The 19,536-nt window shown below is 52.0% G+C and overlaps 1 protein-coding gene across 5 annotated transcripts in view; it reads left to right on the top strand.

The window, feature by feature from the left end:
* Positions 1–19,536, top strand: part of garre1 (granule associated Rac and RHOG effector 1) — a 201,966-nt gene that overhangs the window by 168,662 nt on the left and 13,768 nt on the right. For all 5 annotated transcript variants that reach the window (XR_015078871.1, XM_085991880.1, XM_085991881.1 and 2 more), the window contains 5 exons: positions 4,896–5,051; positions 9,206–9,303; positions 10,686–10,811; positions 12,393–13,471; positions 15,764–15,929. Coding sequence is in view for 4 of the 5 variants with exons in the window: in XM_085991880.1 (XP_085848006.1) it covers positions 4,896–5,051; positions 9,206–9,303; positions 10,686–10,811; positions 12,393–13,471; positions 15,764–15,929 (1,625 nt within the window). In the remaining variant the exon portion in view is untranslated. The remainder of the gene's footprint in view (positions 1–4,895; positions 5,052–9,205; positions 9,304–10,685; positions 10,812–12,392; positions 13,472–15,763; positions 15,930–19,536) is intronic.

The raw sequence follows: 19,536 nt of genomic DNA, 5'->3' as shown, positions 1-19,536 counted from the left end.
ACTATTGTTCCTGACAGCTGCGTATATCAACTGCGTTTGGTTCAGTGTGTATGTGTTCACAGATGTGACACAAGGTTTTGATTATATAAAATTTGCCTCTCAACACATTGGTATTTCGAAAGGGCAGCAACATTCCCTTCAAGCCGGCAATTTCCTTTTGAGGCCTTTGAGCTGTCGTTGTTCCAACGCTTCTGTGTTTCAGTGTGTCCCCACGGTACAGTCTGGCAAGGCTTGTGATGCGTTGGGTTTTAAGTAGCCTTGTAGTATCGTGCTCCATTGTTTTTAGTTCCTGATGTTGGAGTGTATTAATTTCTGTGAGGAACTTTCGAGTGATGCAGGTGGCTGAAATAACGTAATTTCACATAGAATCGTACAGCACAGAATGATGGGGGTGGTGGGGGGAGTGCGACAGCAGTAGGGGGCAGAGCACTCCAGCCGTTGCCTGTGAAACCATGTCCCCACCTGGCCCACCACTTCTAGTGCAGTGTTGCCCAATAGAAATCACTGACTATCTACAGGTGTAATGGCGACTCCGTTTTAGTAGAAAGCACCTTGCATACGCTCTCACAAGACAGGTAACTACACCACGCGTATATACTTAACAAACATCTACCACCATTCTGTAGCCAAGGAACAATCGGAGAACACTCGCACACTGCTTTTCATCTTACCAACAAACACTGGTTAAAGCTCACATACCTGTGGTGTGTGACTGCGAGTATTAGGATGACATGACCAAGGCTGTCTCAGAAATGCAATTAGCCACATCTAGATTCCCAGTGACTTAGAACGTACAGCACAGAAACAGGCCATTCAGCCCAACTGGTCGATGTTCCACACGAGCCTCCTTCATGTGGCTAATGTATTGGATAACATTGTTTTAGGAGACGAGAGAAGTGGACAAGTTTATAAAAAAAAAAAAATCATAAACATGGCCATTTTAGTGAAAATTATTGGACAGTGAGTCAGCTGGGTTTTGGGTGGGTGAGAACAAACCAGAAAGCTGCAGGAGTAACCCAAAGACTCCGGCCAAAAATCCCCCCGGCAGAGAAACCCAAGAACCTTGAGATTGTGCAAGTGCTTGTGTTTCTAAAGGTAGCAGATGTTTGCCCGGTTGCGTGGTTACATCTTTGTGTGATTTGTTCCAACATGTGAATCTAGCTGTTTAGTGATACATTTGGCAGAATTCCGTTTAATCTTTCCCTGCTGATGTCTGGGAGGATATGCGACTTCCCTCGGACACGCTGCAGATGACGAGGGGCGTTTGGGGGTGGGGGGGGGGAGGGGGGGAAGAGGTCTTTAACATTTCAACGGTTTTTCACCCTCACTCTCAATTTTCATCAACTCCCTTCAACATTAGGAACAGGAGGTGGCTGTCCAGCCTCTCGAACTTGTTCCGCCATTAAATTAGATCATGGCTGATCTGCAAGTCAATCCCGTTTACTGGCATTGCCCCATATCCCTTGATACCCTTATCCATCAAAAATCTATCGAGCTCAGTCTTGAAAGCTCCAGTTGACCCTCAGCATCCACAGCCTTTTGGGGGAGAGTTTTCCAGATTTCCAGCACCCTCTGTGAGGAAGTGCTTCCTGATTTCACCCCTGGACGGCCTGGCTCTAATTTTAAGGTTCTGCTCCCTTTTTCTGGACTCCCCCCACCAGAGGAAATAGTTTCTCTCCGTCTACCCTATCGAATCCCTTTATTATTTTAAACCCCTCGATTAGATAAACCTTCAACTGTCTAAACTCGAGGTAATACAAGTCAAGTTTATGCAACCTGTCATAATTTAACCCTTTTATGGTATCATTCTGGTGAATCTGCGCTGCACCCACTCCAAGGCCAATATATTCTTCCTGAGGTTTGGTGCCCAGAACTGAACCCAGTACTCCAGATGGGTCCATGCTGTGGACAACAATTCTTCTAAGCTGCACGTCCACGCAGCCTGGGACCGGCTTTTCCAATGTTAAATTTCACGCATGCGCAAAACTGAATGGGCCGCACAGCTCCTTAAAGGGGCCGCTCACCCAAAAAGAAAGTTATGGGGAACATTGGCTGTGGTACCAGAGCACTAAAATTAAAAATATAAATTCCTCTGGCACCACCCCTGTATCTAAGGAGGATTGAATGATTGTGGCCAGCACCCCTGCGATTTCTCCCCTTACTTCCCTCAGTAACCCATCGGGACCAGGTGACTTATCCACTTTCTAGTACCTCTATCAATTTTTGTCTCGTCCAGTATCCCAACAGCCTCCAGATTTACCATATCTTTGGCAAAGTCCTCTTCCTTGGCAAATACTGATGCAAAGTACTTATTTAGTACCTCAGCCATGCTTTCTGCCTCCACCAACACACTTAATGCTGGTCTCAAGATACCTGCTGTAGAAATTACATTAAAAGTATTATGTCCAAATGTAAACGCACACGTTCTTCCTGTCCTGGGTATAGTCCTGAATCCTGAGAGTAAATTGGCATCTTAACCCCTATCCTTGGATACGTGCGATTGAATCCCAAAATCCAGGGATTACAAAAAATGAGAGAGATTGCAACCCTTACAAGTGAGCGCTCTGAGACTGCCACTTGGGGGTTGTTGTGAGAAGTAGGGTGTGCTGGTGAATTGCTGAGTGGCATTTTTAGAGTAAATAAGGAGAAACTGTTTCCAGTGGCAGGAGAGTCGGTAACCAGAGGACACAGATTTACGGCGATTGGCAAAAGAACCAGAGGGGAGATACTTTTACGCGGCGAGTTGTTGTGATCTGGAATGCGCTGTCTGAAAGGGCGGTGGAAGCAGGTTCAATAGTACCTTTCAAAAGGGAATTGGATAAATACTTGAAAAGCAAAAATTTGCAGGGCTCTGGGGAAAGAGCAGGGGGTAGTGGGACTAATTGGAGCGCTTTCAAAGAGCCGGCACAGGCAGGATGGGCTGAATGGCCTCCTCCTGTGCTGAGAGACTCTGAACAAAGGCGTTTTGTGGACCAGATCCTGCCCAGCTGGAGAAGGTTATGCCACAAAGGGATTATGAGGGTAAATATCAACTTAAAATAGAGAGCGATATCCCTGTTGAGGGAACATGCAAAGGAAAGTTCTGGTGAATTGCGGTGTAATTGAATGGAACAAGGGTGAATCATTGTAAGTGCCTGGCAACTCACTGATCAAAGCATGCTGGAGATGTTTGTGGTCAGCCAAGTGGATGGATTATATGATTATTGGTCAGATTAATGGACGTTGTGCAGCTCCCTCTGCACCTTATTTTCCACCAGTCCTCAGTACTGCCATCAACATGCTTCTTAAAAACAAGTTTTTAAATGTGCTCTTGTGGGACTTCTGTTTATGCGGCACAATGCACCTTAGTGCCGCAGATAGAACTCTGATATGTTGCACAAACTCTGCACTGCAGGGAACACTTTTTTTTTGACTTGTCGCCGAATAAGAGTCCTACGTGAGGTTGGATTTATTGCTCGCAATGGATAGGAGTGAGAGAGATTATTTGGCCTAAATTCCCTCTTCCAGCTGGAAGAAAACTATAGCTGCCCCCTGCTTTCGCAGTCATAACATCCAGCTGTTTGTAAGTGTTGCCAGGGTTTTTGTCTCGACTACTCTACCCAAAGTCTGCTCCTTGTTGATCACTGTGTAACTTTCTTGCAGCAGCCCTAAATTTACCTTCGCCAGTTATAAACCGTTCTCACAATTTGGTTTGCAGTCGTGTTCTGGATTTATGTTTTCCATCCTATTTATTGTCCTGTGTTGCTCCATGAGGTGCCATCCCAATTACCTCCCTTCGAGGCTGAAACGCCCAGGATTCTCCAACCATTCCTCACAGCTCAGCCCCCCATGGTGCTAGGGATCAGTCGCGTGGCTCTTCCTTGCACTCGCCCCAGGGTTTGAGTGTTTCTCTTGTGTCTCGGTAGCTGGAACTGGACACAGTCCTCGGAAGTGCATTTTGAGCAGAGCACTGTGCAGTGTGAGCATAACTTCCTGTTTTGACTCTACAGTGCAACACTCTGCCTTGTGGATTGCTGCTCTGCAATGATTGGACGTACTAAGAATGGTTCCGAATTTTACTACCTTGCTACATTTTCTCTGCTCCTTCCCTGAAGGTGCTGGTTCCTTGCTGGGGTTGAGTTTGGGCACCAGTCGTTTGTCCAGTGGCCATTATTCCAGCAGGGACCACTTTTCCCCTCCCTCGCCAAGGCTCACAGAACCCAATTGTAGCGTCCCTACCACCGCCCTAGCTAGGAACTAACCCAACACAAACTGCCGATCGAACCGAGGACCTCCCTAGACTAAGTCACTCAGCAACTCACTGCATAGACTGGCTGAGCCTTTGGGGGAGTCCTTCAACATTTTTAGTTGTGCAGCAGCTATCCTTGTTTTGACATCCTCCCCATTTTTAAGACAAAAGTGCAAACTTTTAATTTTATGAATTCGAGTTTATCACTCAGTGGCGCTGTGGAGTAATCGGAGAGAAAGAAAGGGGCGTGATCTATTTGGGAGAGGGATTGAAGTGTTGATCAATGACGCGACACTTTAATATCTTGAGGAACCTAAGTGAAGGGGCTGAGCTCCAAGTGCAGGACACCATTTCCCTTGAAAAGAGCAGGGAAGAACAAAGGGTGAATGGTTGGGTGATGTCGAACTTGGGTTTCAAAAGCCTGCAGATTGTCGAATGAAGGGCAGGTGGAAGGAGGCAGGCAGCTCCACTGTTTGCAGGCTGTATAAGGGAATGATTCACAGCTGGAGATGGTGCCATCTATCTCTTCGGCTTACCTTGTGCTTTCACAAGCCTGTTCTATTTTTCACCTTAAACTGTAAAGGTTTATATTGAAGGGAGGAGATTGTTTTAACACATGGCTGTCACATGGAAAGCTAATGTGGACTTTGTTTGCCACCCCTTGCAGCAAGCGATGGTGCAGCTCATTAAGGAAGCAGCTGGACAGAACGAAGTCTCCGCACGCGATGAGTCTCCGACAGAGATCCTCAATCAGGTCTGCCCATCCACCTGGCGAGGTGCCTGCAAAACTGCTGTGCAGTTGCTGTTTGGACAGGCAGGATTGGTAAGTGACTGCAGCTTTCATTCTGTTATGGGCGGTATTGGAGGCGAAATGCTATGGAAACACACTAGTTGGTTGCATTAGGCAGCAGCAGTGCTATGGAGTGGCTGGGTGTGGGTTTACAATTGTGACCACCCACATGATGAGTTCCTGATCTTAGCCAGGCGCCTATGGGAGGCCCTCCTCTAAAGAGGGTCCAGAAGTATCTGTAAGCCAGTCAATCCGGCAATCATGATGTAACTCCAAGCACTTGGCTGGAGTTGCATTGATGGAAGCCTCAGGAACAAGTTACACATCATCCCATTAGCTAAAGACTAGGTGGTGCCCTGAGGTTAGCGCATGCTTCTTCCACCTTTTAGAACTTGGGTCAGTTTGGTGTCCTTCAACCCTTGGGACTTGGGTCAGTCCAGTGTCCTTCAACCCTTGGGACTTGGGTCAGTCCAGTGTCCTTCAACCCTTGGGACTTGGGTCAGTCCAGTGTCCTTCAACCCTTGGGACTTGGGTCAGTCCAGTGTCCTTCAACCCTTGGGACTTGGGTCAGTCCAGTGTCCTTCAACCCTTGGGACTTGGGTCAGTTCCGTGTCCTTCAACCCATGGGACTTGGGTCAGTTCCGTGTCCTTCAACCCATGGGACTTGGGTCCGTGCACTGTCCTTCAACCCATGGGACTTGGGTCAGTTCCGTGTCCTTCAACCCATGGGACTTGGGTCAGTTCCGTGTCCTTCAACCCATGGGACTTGGGTCCGTGCACTGTCCTTCAACCCATGGGACTTGGGTCAGTTCTGTGTCCTTCAACCCATGGGACTTGGGTCAGTTCCGTGTCCTTCAACCCATGGGACTTGGGTCAGTTCCGTGTCCTTCAACCCATGGGACTTGGATCAGTTCCGTGTCCTTCAACCCTTGGGACTTGGGTCAGTTCCTTGTCCTTCAACCCATGGGACTTGGGTCAGTTCCTTGTCCTTCAACCCATGGGACTTGGGTCAGTTCCGTGTCCTTCAACCCATGGGACTTGGGTCAGTGCACTGTCCTTCAACCCATGGGACTTGGGTCAGTGCACTGTCCTTTAGTCCTTGGGACTTGCATTTGAATTTAGTCCAGACTGATGGGACAAAGGGTCTTCTCTACCTCCTAGTTATAAGAAAGAAAGAATAAATTGTATTTCTGTAGCGCCTTTTCATGACCTTAGGACAAGAAAACCAAGGGGGTGGCGAGAATGCGGAATGTAAAGAAATTATTATTAGTAAAAAAAACAGTACTAGCAAAATTAATGGGACTAAAAGTCAATAAATCCCAAGGACCGGATGACCTACATCCTAGGGTTTTGAAAGAAGTGGCCATTAGAATAGTGGACGCATTGGTTGTCATCTTCCAAAATTCTATAGATTCTGGAACGGTTCCTGCAGATTGGAGGATAGCAAATGTAACCCCGCTATTTAAGAAAGGAGGGAGAGAGAAAACGGGGAACTACAGACCTGTTAGCCTCACATCAGTAGTTGGGAAAATGCTGGAATCTATTATAAAGGATGCAATAACTGGGCACTTAGAAACTAATAGTCAGATTGGGCAGAGTCAACATGGATTTATGAAAGGGAAATCCTGTTTGACAAACCTATTGGAGTTCTTTGAGGGTGTAACTCGTGGAGTAGACAAAGGGGAACCGGTAGATGTGGTGTATTTGGATTTTCAGAAGGCCTTCGATAAGGTCCCACACGAGGTTGGTGAACAAAATTAGGGCACATGGAATTGGGGGTAATATACTAGCATGGATTGAGAATTGGTTAACAGACAGAAAAGAAAGAGTAGGGATAAACGGGTCTTTTTCAGGATGGCAGGCTGTGACTAGTGGGGTACCGCAAGGATCGGTGCTTGGGCCCCAGCTATTCACAATCTATATCAATGATTTGGATGAGGGGACTAAATGTAACATTTCCAAATTTGCTGATGATACAAAGCTAGGTGGCAGTGCCAGTTGCGAAGAGGATGTGAAGAGGCTTCAAGGGGATCTCGACAGGCTCAGTGAGTGGGCGCGAACATGGCAGATGCAATATAATGTGGATAAATGTGAAGTTATCCACTTTGGTAGAAAAAACAGAAAGGCAGAGTATTTCCTAAATGGTGAAAGATTGGGGAATGCAGATGCTCAAAGGGACCTGGGTGTCCTTGTACGAGTCACTGAAAGTGAATGTGCAGGTGCAGCAAGCCATTAGGAAGGCAAATGGTATGCTGGCCTTCATTACAAGAGGATTTGAGTACAGGAGTAAAGAAGTCTTACTCCAATTATATAGGGCTTTGGTGAGACCACTGTGTACAATTTTGGTCTCCTTACCTAAGGAAGGATATACTTGCCATAGAGGGAGTGCAACGAAGGTTCATGAGATTGATTCCTGGGATGGCGGGACTGTCGTATGAGAAGAGATTGAGTAAACTAGGCCTGTATTCTCTTGAATTCAGAAGAATGAGAGGGGATCTCATTGAAGCATACAAAATTATTACAGGGCTTGATAGGGTGGATGCGGGGAGGATGTTTCCCTTGGCTGGGGAGTCTAGAACCAGGGGCCTCAGGATAAAGGGAAGGCCATTCAGGACTGAGAGGAGAAGAAATTTCTTCACACAGAGGGTGGTGAATCTTTGGAATTCTCTACCCCAGAGGGCTGTGGAGGCTCAGTTGTTGGGTATATTCAAAACAGAAGTCGATAGATTTCTGACTAGTAAAGGCATCAAGGGATATGGCAATAGGGCCGGTGAATGGAGTTGAGGCAGAAGATCAGCCATGATCTTATTGAATGGCGGAGCAGGCTCGAAGGGCCGAATGGCCAACTCCTGCTCCTATTTCTTATGTCCTTATGTCCCAAAGTGCCGAACAGCCAATGAAGTACTTTTGAAGTGTCGTCACTTTGTAAGGTAGGGAAACATGGTCGCCAATTTGCGCACAGGAATGTCCCTCAATCAACCATGAGATGAATGCTTTTTGAGGCATAAGTATTGGCCAGAATACTGGGAGAACTCCCCGGTCTTCAAATAATGTCACGGGATCTTTGCATTCACCTAACGGGGTCTCGGTTTAACGTCTCCTCTGAAAAGCAGCACCTCTGACAGTGCAGCGGTCCCTCGGTTCTGCACTGAAGTGTCAGCCTAGATTATGTTCTCAAGTCTCGGAGTGGAGCTCAAAACCACAGTTTGATGACCCAGAGGTGAAAGTGCTGCCCAGTGAGCCAAGGTTGGCGCCCGTAAAGGTTCCTGCATGAAATGAGCCCTTCACCTCGTCATGGACGTGCAGAAGCCAACAGCACAAATGGCTCCAATTTTATAAATATTTAAATTCATTGGCTGAGTCTTGCACTAGACATAAAGATTAGTCAGATTCTGTAAGAAGCTAATCTGCCTTTTATGTTGTTGTCAAGGTGACCCTTGTGCCTTTCTCTCAGGATATTTTATTTCCTTCCTCATTCTTGATCCCCTTGAGTTATGTACGATCCCAAGCTGAGAGGGTGAGAAGGCAGTTAGCTTCCTCCCAGGCATTCATTGACACCAGATGGGGACTCCTCCTCCATAATTAATTGTCGGCAGTCGCTCCCCAGTTGGATGAGCCGGTTTATCCAGCGACGGGATGAGCCATGCACAGCAGGAAGGTCCCTTAGTTTGATCTCCAATCTTCTTTTGGGTTAGTGGATCGAGGCTGACCCAGGGTCAGAGGGTGTCTCAATTTATGGGGTAGCAGAAGCATTATAATTGGCCATAAAGTCTCTGGGTTAAGCAGGGGGAAAGCAGTCCAGGCCCCTTCTCCTGATCGCTCTCAAAATATTCTTAACTAGAAGTCAGCTGAGAACAGGATGAGACTTGGCTGTGATCTCCCTCACCCCCCTCCCCTTACTGTCGGCTAACCTGGCGATACGGTCAACAGAATGGTCAGTTAGGCGAGATATCAGAGGGTGAACCAGCACCTGTGATCCAGCAAGAAGACGTCATTGCCTTCCCGACGGAGTAGGGGTGGGGGTTGGGGGGGAGAAGCGGGGAGAGAAATTTGGCGAGGGAAAGTTACTTGTGCAGAACTTGCAGTAGTCAGTAGCGTGGGATTTATTTCCGCTAAAGGCAGGAGTGACCAGTGATAAGGGTGATGCTGGACTGAGCGGTTGTCTGTGTTTTTTTCGGAACTATCAGGTGGTGGTGGACACAGCGCAAACCGAGAACAAAGAAGCTTACGCCCCTCAGATCAGCCTGGAGGGCTCCAGGATCGTGGTTCAGGTCCCTTCAACGTGGTAAGTGAATTTGTTTTTAAGGGGTACGATGCAAGCGATCTCTGACACGTCCATCTCACAGGAGCAATGGGAAATTGCAGTGTCGAGCCCTTGGGCTGCTTTGCAGCTGACCGCTGCAGGATTTTTTTTTCTGTGCTCATCTGGTGAAGGATCATCTTGGCATCAGAACTCTTTCCATTTTGGGCTTGAGAGTGTCAGCATCAAACACTCTTGGGTCATGTACAGCATTGGTTCGATGCCAAGGAAAGCTCCCTCTCCACTGCCTCAGCTGCAATGCCTCAATCTCGGAAGTAACAGTTCCCGGGCCAATTATCCTGTGGCCTCTTGGTGAGATTGCTGAATTGGGACAGTTTTGTGCTGTTGGCCTGTACCACTAAAACGGGATTGAGACTCCTTTCACACAGGGTCCTCACAGTCACCAGGGAGAGGAGTCTTTAATCCAATCGGTGTGGGGTAGATTTGACCCCAGATTCTGGCACTGAAAGGTCAGTGTTAGACACTCCATCCTTCTCCCCGCTGATGAGTTTTTCGGCGGGATTATTTTCAGTGTTCTCAGTTCCTCTGCGCATGCGGCCCCTGTTTGGGGAGCCTGAAGACTGTTTTGGTTCCCCACATACGCACCCGATGTTGCCGCGGATAAGCTGATACTGAACATCTTATTTAGAAAGGTGCCAACAGTGAAGCCACATCCAGCCGACGAGCTCCGAACCCCCAAAAGCCTTTTTGGCGGGGTTGGAAATCAGAATGTTTGCGCAATGCTCCTGTTTACAAAGCAAGTGTTTCAGTGGACTATGCCACACATCATGGCTGCCTGTGCTCACTGGCAAGACTGGATCAAATTACACATTGCAGGGTTGTCTATAGCTGGCAGGATCAAATTACACATTCTAGACAAACTGTTGGGTGTGTCTTGTTCCCCAAGGGGACCAATCAGAAATATGGTGTTGCAAATAGACACAGCCTAAATTTTTAGATTGAGGGCAGTGTACTTGTTGATGTAATGAATATCTGACATTTCATAGCACTGACTGATTAGAATAGAGAGATCCTGGGTGCAATTATCTATAAGCAGTATATGTGGTGAGCAAGTTATTGGGATATAAGATTGTGAGTGTGTGCGTGTACACGCGTCCAACTGAGGGCAGATGGGACCTTATTTCTACCTCTCATCCGAAAGATGGCACCTCCGACAGTGCAGCGCTCCCTCAGTACTGCACCCACGACATTCTGACTCAGCGGAGAGAGAGTGAGCCACGGCACTCGGTCTCCGCAGCAGCCGATGGAAAGCGTTCAGTGCAGAGAGACCAAAGAAATGGCGGGTGGGGAGAATTGTAATTGTTTTGTCTCGCCCTCACCTATCTTTTTTAAACCCCGCTCTCAAGGTGTCTGAAGGAGGATCCTGCCACTATGTCTCTCTTACAGAGATGCCTGGACCCGGAGAAAACGCTAGGGCTGGTGGATGTGTTATACACGGCGGTTTTTGACCTGTCCAGGTGGAAAGAGCGAAGGTACAGTACCCAACGTGTCCAGCAGTTACAACATGAGCACCTTTATGAACAGAAAAAGCTCGTTAACCCCAGCAAGCACATTCCTTTTCATAGATCAGCCTCGCCCTCTTGTTATAATCTCGCAATTCCTTCTCTCTACCTAGAACTTGGCAGCATGGCGATTCAGCCCAGCCAGTCCGTGTCGGTATTTATCCCCCACAAGACCGAGGTCCTGATCCCACGTGCCTGCCCTGTTGCCGTGCCCCTTTTATTCCCCCTACCCCTATATTCCCTGCACTCGTTTTATTCCCCCTTTCCTTCAACCGCTTAGCCCACCTTTTCTTAAAAGTTGACGTGATCTCTGCTTTAATCATAAATCTGGCCGTGCAATCGACAGCCTTGCAACCCTCTGGTTTAAAAGAACGTGTTTCTCTCTCTGTTCTAAATCTTATACACTCAATCTTGTATCTATGTCCTCCTGCTCTCAACCTACTCGATCACTGAAAATGGAAATGCATCTCATTTGTCTCTTGCTGTCCACTTCAGCCTCTTCCCTTCATAACTTATTCCATAATGCAGCTGTCGTTGGGGTGAAAAAATTCCACCAACCTCCTTTCTTCCTAATTTTTTCGTTTTTACTTATGGCTGTTCTTGGTTTGCGTTCTAGTAACTGTAACCAATCAAGGGAACACGCGTTCCTTCAACACAGTGTTGTTGGAGGGGTGGAAATGTACGTTTTCCTGCCAGCCTGTTTCAAAGAATCCTGTTCTGAAATTGATGTACCCTGGAGGGTGAAGCTGTGGGAAATGAGACACGGTGTGTGTGTGTGACCTGTGTTATACCTGGAAGTTCTTTGTGTCTAAAGTAGTTCTGTTGTGTGCAGTTAAGCACACGCAGCGAGAACTTGCTGCAGAAGGAAGCCCAGCGTGCCTATTCCAGTGTTGGCACTCCCAGCACAGCTCCCTACTCCAGCCCTTGCTCATTCCCTGCATCCTTTTATATTGTTCCCTCACAGTATTTATCCAATTCCATCTTAACTGGTGACATGAATCTTGTCATTCATGTGGAAATGACTTATGAAATAATACTGCGGCCTGCTGGTGACGCTGTCCAGGGAGAGTAGAAATACTCGGGCATGGGCCCAGCTTGCTCAGGACATTCTTTAACAGGAACTAGTGAAGGACACAACTAGATCTCCATGTTGAAAAACAGTTGATTAAAGCCTTGTTTAATACTCAGACCAAGTGCCTAGTAGTTTTCTTACGTCAAATGGCATGACTGATTTTAGCATCAGTGACCATTTGTGTTAATGCATTCCATATTCTATTAACACTTTGTGTAGACTAACCCTTCCCCTTTGTTTTTAGTACTATTCCTGAGCTTGTTACTAATCCACTGACCCATGGAAATAATCTTTCCCTATTCACGCTCGCCAGCTCTCCTAATTTTGAACACCTATTGGGTCTACTCCCTCTTTGCACCATTGAATACAGACCTAATGGTGTTAATTTTCTTTCTTCCTCGATATTGTCCCATCGAATTCATATAAAGAGATGTGGCGCTGTTGGATAGTAAGTTGTCTCTTTTTGTTTAATAATGCAGGGAGCAAGTTTTGCCAAGCATTCAAATCCAGCTGCGGCGAGAGTGCGCCGACTTTGGGACTCACGTGGATCTTCCCACGGGGAATGGGACTATCGTGAAGTCCTCTGGCGGACTGCAGAAGACTTTTGCGAAGCTTACCTCTCGTTTCACCAAGCGAGCATCCTGCAGCAGCAGCAGCAGCAGCAGTGCAAGCAACAGCAGCGGCAGCGCCGGGAGCTTCTCCATCCCGAGCACGCCTTCCAAGAGCGGCTTCTCCATCAACAGCTCCGAAGAGGAGCGGAAAACCAGGCTGCCCAGCCACTCCGACCTGAGGCTGCAGAGCGTTCTGAACATTGGCTGTTTCCCAAAGACCGTGGATTCACAGGAAGCCTCTCGAGGCGCACCCAACCCCATGGTCAATGGTTTCTCTGTGGACAAGAGGGAGGCCTTCTTCAAAGGGGACGACAGCAAGGATGACCAAGGCATCAAGTTGCCAAGTGACCAGGAAATGCAGGATGTTATCGACTTCCTCTCTGGGTTCAACATGGGCAAATCCCAACAAGCGTCGCCTCTCGTCAACAGAAGGAATTCGACTGCAGCACCAGAACAGAAGCCGGCGGCCCTGCAGCAACCACAGACTGTATCGCACACTCCATTGCCGCCTTCCCACCAGGTCTTGCAGCAGCAGCAGCAGCATCAGCACCAGTCACAAAAGCAGCAGCAGCAGCAATTGCAATATTACCAGCACCTCCTCCAGCCCATCGGTCAGCAGCCACCGCCAGCACGACCACAGACTCCTCGTGCCCCTGGGAAATGGCCAAACAGTTCTTCTCAGCAGGCATCACAGAGTCCAGGAGCGGGACTGTCTCCAATTGGGTCCATGAGCCAATGGAACAATCCCGCCGCGCACTCCGACCTGAGCTCGGACTTGTACAGCCTGGGTCTGGTCGGGAATTACATGGACAGCATCATGGACAACGTCATGTCTGACATGCTGGGACCGAAAGTGGCGAACACCAGGAATAACACATGGCCCAACCGTGTCCAGAGTGACGGAGTCTTCGGAATGCTGGGAGACATTCTACCTTTTGATCCAGCAGGTAAACTATTCCCGAGTAGTTTTCCGTGTCTCTGCTTTAAAGAAAGAAAGACTTGCATTTATATAATGCCTTTCATGACCACCGGACGTCCCAAAGTGCTTTACAGCCAAGAAGTACTTTTTGAAGTGTAGTCACTGTTTTAATGTAGGAAATGCAGCACCCAATTTGCGCGCAGCAAGATCCAACAAACAGCGATGTGTTAATGACCAGATAATCTGTTTTAGTGATGTTGGTTGAGGGATAAATATTGGCCAGGACACCGGGGAGAACTCCTCCTGTTCGTCTTCGAAATAGTGGCCATGGGATCTTTTACGTCCACCTGAGAGAGCAGACAGGGCCTTGGTTTAATGTCTCATCCGACAGTGCAGCACTCCCTCAGCACTGCACTGGCGTGCCAGCCTAGATTTTTGTGCTCAAGTCTCTGGAGTGGGACTTGAACCCACAATGTCTGACTCAGCCGAGAGTGCGATCCACTGAGTCACCGCTGCCACTAATCATAAAAGGCCTCAACCGCAGTCAGCCGAAATGGCTGGTTGTGACAAGGGTCCCAGGTTTGATCCATGCTCTTGCTAAGTTTGTTGTTGGAACAGGAGTGAGCTGTGAAAACTAGGCTTGGGGTCTTGGGTACAATATTGAAGAGTTTTCCACCTGACCTTGTATGGAGTAACACACCTTCAGGACTAGATAAGAAAGCATTACGTCTGTTGTACAAAGACAGGAGATCGGAGCGATTACGACGACTATCGGGGAATTTCCCCCCCTCAGTGCTGCTGGTAAGGCATTCGCGTGGGTTGTTCTTAAAAGGTTACAAGTACTGGCTGGACCTGTTTATCTGGAAAGTCAGTGTAGCTTCCATGCCAGAAGACCAACAATCGACATGGTCTTTGCGCTGAGGCAGCTGCAAGGGAAAGTGTCAGGACTCGGTCTCTTTACACAGCCTTTCTGGATCTTGCATATCTTACAGAGCCCTGTTCAAATTGCTGGAGAGAGTTGGATGGCCATCTGTCCTCCTCTGTCTGATTTGATCCTTCCATGATGGTACAAAGGCTACAATCCAGCCCGTTGGTGATCAGTCTGACTGTTTTGAAATCCATAGTAGCGTCAATCGGGCGTGTTTTGATGCCAACACCCCAGGAGATAGTACCGGCACAGGGTGTTTCAGTACACCAAATAAGATGTGGTTTGTGACTTTGACAAGGGCCGATTCAGTGCTGCGGCACAGGGCACATAACCTGATTGGAGAGATTCAAACATGGAGTTGTGGGAAAGATGGGCACGGAGTTGGGCGGCAACAACACGTTCAAGGACGTTGGAGAGGAAAGGGAGGTGGCAGTTTGCAAAGGGGCAGAGGGGTCAAGGGCAGATTTCTTTGAGGGGGGGTGGGGGGTGGTGATGACAGCAGATTTGAAGGGAAGGGGGACAGTACCAGATGAGGGAACAGTTAACAATATCTGCTAACATGGAGGCCAGGAATTAAGTTAGCGGTTCAGTGGGAATGTGGTCGAGGGAGCAGGAGGTGGGTCTCGTGGACCAGGTGAGCTCGGAGAGGGCATGAGGGGAGATAGGAAACTAGAGAAAACTGCGAGTCCTAATGCCACCTGACTGAGATGAGCTAACGCGGTATATTCAAGGGACTGAACCTGGGTCCTCGCTGGTTTGTGCGGCTGAGCTACTCGCTGCCTTTCTCAGGATCTTGAGGAGCTGTGACCAATGTTTCCGTTAAGCTGTGCGGCTGCGCAGCGGTCTGGAGGTCCCACGCAGGCTGCTTGCCGGCTTTACAATGGGCAAAAACTGCATATGTGCGGAGATTTGAATGGGTTGCCCAGCCTGTTAAAGGGGCCACGCACCCAAAACAAAATTAGAGGGAACATTGGCTGTGACGTATTGTCTGAGCTGCTCGTGTGTGTGTGTCCTGGGAGCAGGCGAACCATCCCACACTCTCCGCTGCAATTAACTGCCATAGACCAATGAATAAAGAAAGAAAAATGTGTAAAAGAAGGCAAGGCATTGTCCAACAATGATTTTTGTTAGTTCCTCTTCATCTTATTGTTGTGGCCAATTGTTTACGTGGGGCTGCGTGTGTAATTTTGAAATCTAATCTATCACAATCTATTTATCCTGGTGACGAAGATGATTATCAACCAGTGACTGGTGTTAAATTCATTTGTTGTCACTGTGGTAGATTGTTTAGCCGAGTGGATTAAACTGAGCAGAATTGCCTCGGAAACAGCTGAATGTGCCAGTAACTCGAGCCACCATGTCGTTTCCCCCCCTCTGTCTCTCCCTGTCTAGTGGGCTCAGACCCGGAGTTTGCCCGGTACGTGGCTGGCGTTAGCCAGGCCATGCAGCAGAAGCGGCAAGCGCAGCACGTCCGACGGCACAGCACCGCGAGGACCAACTGGCCCATCTCCGACGAGCCTCACCGGACGTGGCAGCCACCCGAGTACTTCACCGAGGGGTATGTGCTATAGCCCAGGGCGCAAACATCCCCGGTTGGTGCAGGAGAGCAAAACGATGCAGCAGTGGAAGGAAGCACGAGACGTACCTTGCACTGTATACGCGGGCATTACTGGAAAGCTTGCATGGGTAGTGTTTGTGTTTGTGTATGTGTGCGTGTCTAAATATGTCGCGTGGTGTGTGGGGAGCGGGTGGGTGGGTGTGTGTATGGAATGTGTGTGTGGGGAGCGGGTGGGTGTGTGTGTACGGAGTGTGTGGGGGGAGCGGGTGGGTGTGTGTGTACGGAGTGTGTGTGTGGGGAGGGGGTGGGTGTGTGTACGGAGTGTGTGTGTGGGGAGCGGGTGGGTGTGTGTACGGAGTGTGTGTGTGGGGAGCGGGTGGGTGTGTGTGTACGGAGTGTGTGTGTGGGGAGGGGGTGGGTGTGTGTACGGAGTGTGTGTGTGGGGAGCGGGTGGGTGTGTGTACGGAGTGTGTGTGTGGGGAGCGGGTGGGTGTGTGTGTACGGAGTGTGTGTGTGGGGAGCGGGTGGGTGTGTGTGTACGGAGTGTGTGTGTGGGGAGCGGGTGGGTGTGTGTGTACGGAGTGTGTGTGTGGGGAGGGGGTGGGTGTGTGTACGGAGTGTGTGTGTGGGGAGTGTGTGTGTGGGGAGCGGGTGGGTGTGTGTGTACGGAGTGTGTGTGTGGGGAGGGGGTGGGTGTGTGTGTACGGAGTGTGTGTGTGGGGAGCGGGTGGGTGTGTGTGTACGGAGTGTGTGTGGGGAGTGGGTGGGTGTGTGTGTACGGAGTGTGTGTGTGGGGAGCGGGTGGGTGTGTGTGTACGGAGTGTGTGGGGGGAGCGGGTGGGTGTGTGTGTACGGAGTGTGTGTGTGGGGAGCGGGTGGGTGTGTGTACGGAGTGTGTGTGTACGGAGTGTGTGTGGGGAGCGGGTGGGTGTGTGTGTACGGAGTGTGTGTGTACGGAGTGTGTGTGGGGAGCGGGTGGGTGTGTGTGTACGGAGTGTGTGTGGGGAGTGGGTGGGTGTGTGTGTACGGAGTGTGTGTGTGGGGAGCGGGTGGGTGTGTGTGTACGGAGTGTGTGTGTGGGGAGCGGGTGGGTGTGTGTGTACGGAGTGTGTGTGGGGAGGGGGTGGGTGTGTGTGTACGGAGTGTGTGTGTGGGGAGCGGGTGGGTGTGTGTGTACGGAGTGTGTGGGGGGAGCGGGTGGGTGTGTGTGTACGGAGTGTGTGTGTGGGGAGCGGGTGGGTGTGTGTGTACGGAGTGTGTGTGTGGGGAGGGGGTGGGTGTGTGTGTACGGAGTGTGTGTGTGGGGAGCGGGTGGGTGTGTGTGTACGGAGTGTGTGGGGGGAGCGGGTGGGTGTGTGTGTACGGAGTGTGTGTGTGGGGAGCGGGTGGGTGTGTGTACGGAGTGTGTGTGTGGGGAGCGGGTGGGTGTGTGTGTACGGAGTGTGTGGGGGGAGCGGGGTGGGTGTGTGTGTACGGAGTGTGTGTGTGGGGAGCGGGTGTGTGTGTACGGAGTGTGTGTGTGGGGAGCGGGTGGGTGTGTGTGTACGGAGTGTGTGGGGGGAGCGGGTGGGTGTGTGTGTACGGAGTGTGTGGGGGGAGCGGGTGGGTGTGTGTGTACGGAGTGTGTGGGGGGAGCGGGTGGGTGTGTGTGTACGGAGTGTGTGGGGGGAGCGGGTGGGTGTGTGTGTACGGAGTGTGTGGGGGGAGCGGGTGGGTGTGTGTGTACGGAGTGTGTGGGGGGAGCGGGTGGGTGTGTGTGTACGGAGTGTGTGGGGAGGGGGTGGGTGTGGGGAGGGGGTGGGTGTGGGGAGGGGGTGGGTGTGGTGTGTGTACGGAGTGTGTGTGTGGGGAGCGGGTGGGTGTGTGTGGGGAGCGGGTAGGTGTGGTGTGTACGGAGTGTGTGTGGGGAGGGGGGGGGGGGGTCCCAGCTCCAGCATCGGGGAGTGGGGGGGGTCCCAGCTCCAGCGGTGGTGGGTGGGGAGGGTCCCAGCTCCAGCGGTGGTGGGTGGGGAGGGTCCCAGCTCCAGCGGCGGGGGTGGGGGGGTGTCCCAGCTCCAGCGGCGGGGGTGGGGGGGTGTCCCAGCTCCAGCGGCGGGGGTGGGGGGGTGTCCCAGCTCCAGCGGCGGGGGTGGGGAGGGTCCCAGCTCCAGCATCGGGGGTGGGGGGGAGGGTCCCAGCTCCAGCGGCGGGGGTGGGGGGGAGGGTCCCAGCTCCAGCGGCGGGGGTGGGGGGGAGGGTCCCAGCTCCAGCGGCGGGGGTGGGGGGGTGTCCCAGCTCCAGTGGTGGTGGGTGGGGGGGAGGGTCCCAGCTCCAGCGGCGGGGGTGGGGGGAGGGTCCCAGCTCCAGCGGCGGGGGTGGGGGGGTGTCCCAGCTCCAGTGGTGGTGGGTGGGGGGGAGGGTCCCAGCTCCAGCGGCGGGGGTGGGGGGAGGGTCCCAGCTCCAGCGGCGGGGGTGGGGGGGTGTCCCAGCTCCAGTGGTGGTGGGTGGGGGGGAGGGTCCCAGCTCCAGTGGCGGGGGTGGGGGGGAGGGTCCCAGCTCCAGCATCGGGGGTGGGGGGGAGGGTCCCAGCTCCAGCATCGGGGTTGGGGGGGAGGGTCCCAGCTCCAGCATCGGGGGTGGGGGGGAGGGTCCCAGCTCCAGTATCGGGGGTGGGGGGGAGGGTCCCAGCTCCAGTATCGGGGGTGGGGGGGAGGGTCCCAGCTCCAGTATCGGGGGTGGGGGGGAGGGTCCCAGCTCCAGTATCGGGGGTGGGGGGGAGGGTCCCAGCTCCAGCATCGGGGGTGGGGGGGAGGGTCCCAGCTCCAGTATCGGGGGTGGGGAGGGTCCCAGCTCCAGTATCGGGGGTGGGGGGGAGGGTCCCAGCTCCAGTATCGGGGGTGGGGGGGAGGGTCCCAGCTCCAGTATCGGGGGTGGGGGGGAGGGTCCCAGCTCCAGTATCGGGGGTGGGGGGGAGGGTCCCAGCTCCAGTATCGGGGGTGGGGGGGAGGGTCCCAGCTCCAGCATCGGGGTTGGGGGGGAGGGTCCCAGCTCCAGTATCGGGGGTGGGGGGGAGGGTCCCAGCTCCAGCATCGGGGTTGGGGGGGAGGGTCCCAGCTCCAGTATCGGGGGTGGGGAGGGTCCCAGCTCCAGCGGCGGGGGTGGGGAGGGTCCCAGCTCCAGCATCGGGGGTGGGGGGGAGGGTCCCAGCTCCAGTATCGGGGGTGGGGGGGAGGGTCCCAGCTCCAGCATCGGGGGGTGGGGAGGGTCCCAGCTCCAGCATCGGGGGTGGGGGGGGGGGGGGTCCCAGCTCCAGTATCGGGGGTGGGGGGGGGGGGGTCCCAGCTCCAGTATCGGGGGTGGGGGGGAGGGTCCCAGCTCCAGCATCGGGGGTGGGGAGGGTCCCAGCTCCGGGGTGGGGGGGGGGGGTCCCAGCTCCAGCGGCGGGTGTGGGGTGGGGTCCCAGCTCCAGCGGCGGGGGTTTGGGGGGGGTTCCAGCGGCAGGTGTGGGGGGGGGTCCCAGCTCCAGCGAGGGTGGGAGGGTCGGGGGCACGGTCCTAAGCTGCAGCACCTTGTGTATAGAAGGTTGAGGGTTTAATGTATTTCACTGTGGTAAATCTTACCGTCCGTC

This window comes from Somniosus microcephalus, chromosome 6 (genome assembly GCF_052327205.1).
Source record: "Somniosus microcephalus isolate GS21.2 chromosome 6, FLI_Smic_1.0, whole genome shotgun sequence".
Lineage (NCBI taxonomy): Eukaryota > Metazoa > Chordata > Chondrichthyes > Squaliformes > Somniosidae > Somniosus > Somniosus microcephalus.
This window is presented reverse-complemented; position numbering and strand designations above follow the sequence as displayed.